We start from the raw sequence: 2,231 nt of genomic DNA, 5'->3' as shown, positions 1-2,231 counted from the left end.
AGTGCTGGCCTGCGGACTGAAGGGTCCCCAGTTCGATTCCAGTCAAGGGCACATGCCGGGGTTGCAGGCTCGATCCCCATTAGGGGGAGTGCAGGAGGAAGCCCATCAATGATTCTCATAATTGATGTTTCTATCTTTCTCTACCTTTCTCTCTGAAATCAATAAAAATACATTTTAAAAAATAAAAATAATAAAAAAAATGGCTGCTGGGCATTTAGGGCATTGAGGGGAGGATCTCAGTAGAATATTCACCAGCTTTAATCTGATGAGCCAAAATGAGATTGACCCTGACTTTCTCTCTGAAATTAATAAAAATATATTTAAAAAAAGAAGGTGGGGGAGGAGTCTTCTATCTGTCCCTCTGAATAGGGTGGTTTAAGCTATTTACCCTCTGGTTGGGAGGAAAGGGGAAGCCATCTACTCTTAAGTGTCCTTGCTTAGGGGAGATAGGATTTTGGGATTTACTAGGTGGCTGTAAACTGGTGGGCTGGTTAAGTATCTGTCTCAGTTTCCCTATTCCACTTGTCCGGGCTTACTACCTGTCTCAGCACCACCTGACCTGCACAATCTCTCCACCAACTGGTTTTCAGGTCCCTCATTTGCTGGGTCTCCACATGGCAGCCAAAGTGACCTTCACCCTGAGTCGGGCCACTCCTGTGCTCAGAGCTCCCACACCTCCTGCCTTTTCGGAGAAGCAGCAGGCTGCACTCTGGCCCTGGGCGTGTGCACGGCCCGGCCGGTCCCTCTTCAGACCATCTACCTGCTTATCTCCTCCACACACACTGGCCTCAGGACCTTGGCACCTGCTCTCTCTATGCTTCGAACGTTCCTTTCTTATCCCAGAGAGCTGCACAGCTGGCGCCATCCGTGTGTGCCAAGGCCCCCTACCCGAGGCGGCCTGACCCACCCCCACCTCGTGTGCTCACGTTCTCCTCCGGGCACGGGCATCGCTTTCTTCTGCCAGTGCAATCTAACCCCAGGGGACATGGCTGTGTGTACCGTCACCTGGAATGAGGCCTGGTGTGCATGGAGCAGGTGCTGAAGACACCTAGCGGTTGCACACCCGTCCGCTTGAGCTGATGTCCATGATTTTTTAAAAAAAGATTTAAAATTGATTCTTAGGGAGTGAGGAAGGGAGAGAGAAAGAACAAAACATCGCTGTGAGAGGGACACATAGACTGGCTGCCTCCTGCATCTGCCCTGACCAGGGATCGAGCCCGCACCTCTCAGTGCACAGGAGGATGCTCAACAAACTGAGCCACAGCGGCCAGGGCTCAAGCTGACACCCGATGGCACCCTACTTGCCGTGAGGGCCAGGGGGGACCTGGCGGAGGCTCTTTTGATGCCTCATGGCCTGTTCTTCTCTCGCAGGAAGCTATGCCCCAGACGTCCATCATCTGCTCCAGTGTACTTGGGCCCAGCTGTAGTGGACAGGTGCCGCCTGGCATGGGGGAGCGAGGAGGTGGGGCCAGCGGCTCCGGGGACCTCATCTTCCAGGATGGCCGCCTCATCTCCGGGTCCCTGGAGGCCTTGATGGAGCACCTGGTCCCCACAGTGGACTATTACCCTGATGTGAGTGCTGGGCCTGGAGAACGGTGTGGTGGGGGAGGGGGTGACCTGGGCTGCAGGGGAAGCTGCTGCCTGACTGGGAGGGAGTATCAGGGGAGGGGCATGGCAGGCCAGGGGGAGGGACTTCCCTGTGGCCCCCAGGCAGGTAGAAGATGGCCCTGGTGGTGCCAGCAAGCGACAGGTTCTGTGAAGGGCCCGGGGGAGGAAGAGGAGTCTAAAGGGCCAGCAGGTGCTGTGGAGTCTGTGAGGCCTCACCCTGCACGTGTCCCATCCCTGAGCTGGGAGGTTTGCTTTGTGCATGAACCGCCATAGTCCAAAGTGAAGAGGGGACAGCCCTGCACGACCGCCAGCATTCGGACCCGCCAGCGCCCGCACTGCAGGGCCGCTTCCACCTACCGTCCAGATCCGCCCTCTTCACCTCAGCATGAGATGGGCATGGCCGGACCAAACAGGACCAGAGAGAAAGAATTCCCTTGTCACGTGTGGGTTCCTCTGCCTCTGGGAGCAGCGGGCCTGCCTGCTCCCTTTCAGACCCAAGCTGCACTGACCCTTCTGGTGCCACTTCGTCCCCAGGGCAGAGCTGGGCTTTCTGGCCTTTGTGAGTCAGGCGTAGCCTATGGGACATGGGGGAGAAGCCGGCTGGCGTGGCTCAGTGGTTGAGC

The 2,231-nt window shown here is 56.7% G+C and overlaps 1 protein-coding gene across 4 annotated transcripts in view; it reads left to right on the top strand.

Annotated features, from left to right (window-relative positions):
- RASGEF1A (RasGEF domain family, member 1A) overlaps window positions 1-2,231 on the top strand; it is a 53,842-nt gene that overhangs the window by 20,834 nt on the left and 30,777 nt on the right. For all 4 annotated transcript variants that reach the window (XM_005861782.2, XM_005861783.2, XM_005861781.2 and 1 more), the window contains exon 2: window positions 1,372-1,572. In XM_005861782.2, coding sequence (XP_005861844.1) covers window positions 1,372-1,572 — 201 coding nt within the window. The remainder of the gene's footprint in view (window positions 1-1,371; window positions 1,573-2,231) is intronic.

Source organism: Myotis brandtii, unplaced genomic scaffold, assembly GCF_000412655.1.
Source record: "Myotis brandtii unplaced genomic scaffold, ASM41265v1 scaffold1563, whole genome shotgun sequence".
Taxonomy (NCBI): Eukaryota; Metazoa; Chordata; class Mammalia; order Chiroptera; family Vespertilionidae; genus Myotis; species Myotis brandtii.
This window is presented reverse-complemented; position numbering and strand designations above follow the sequence as displayed.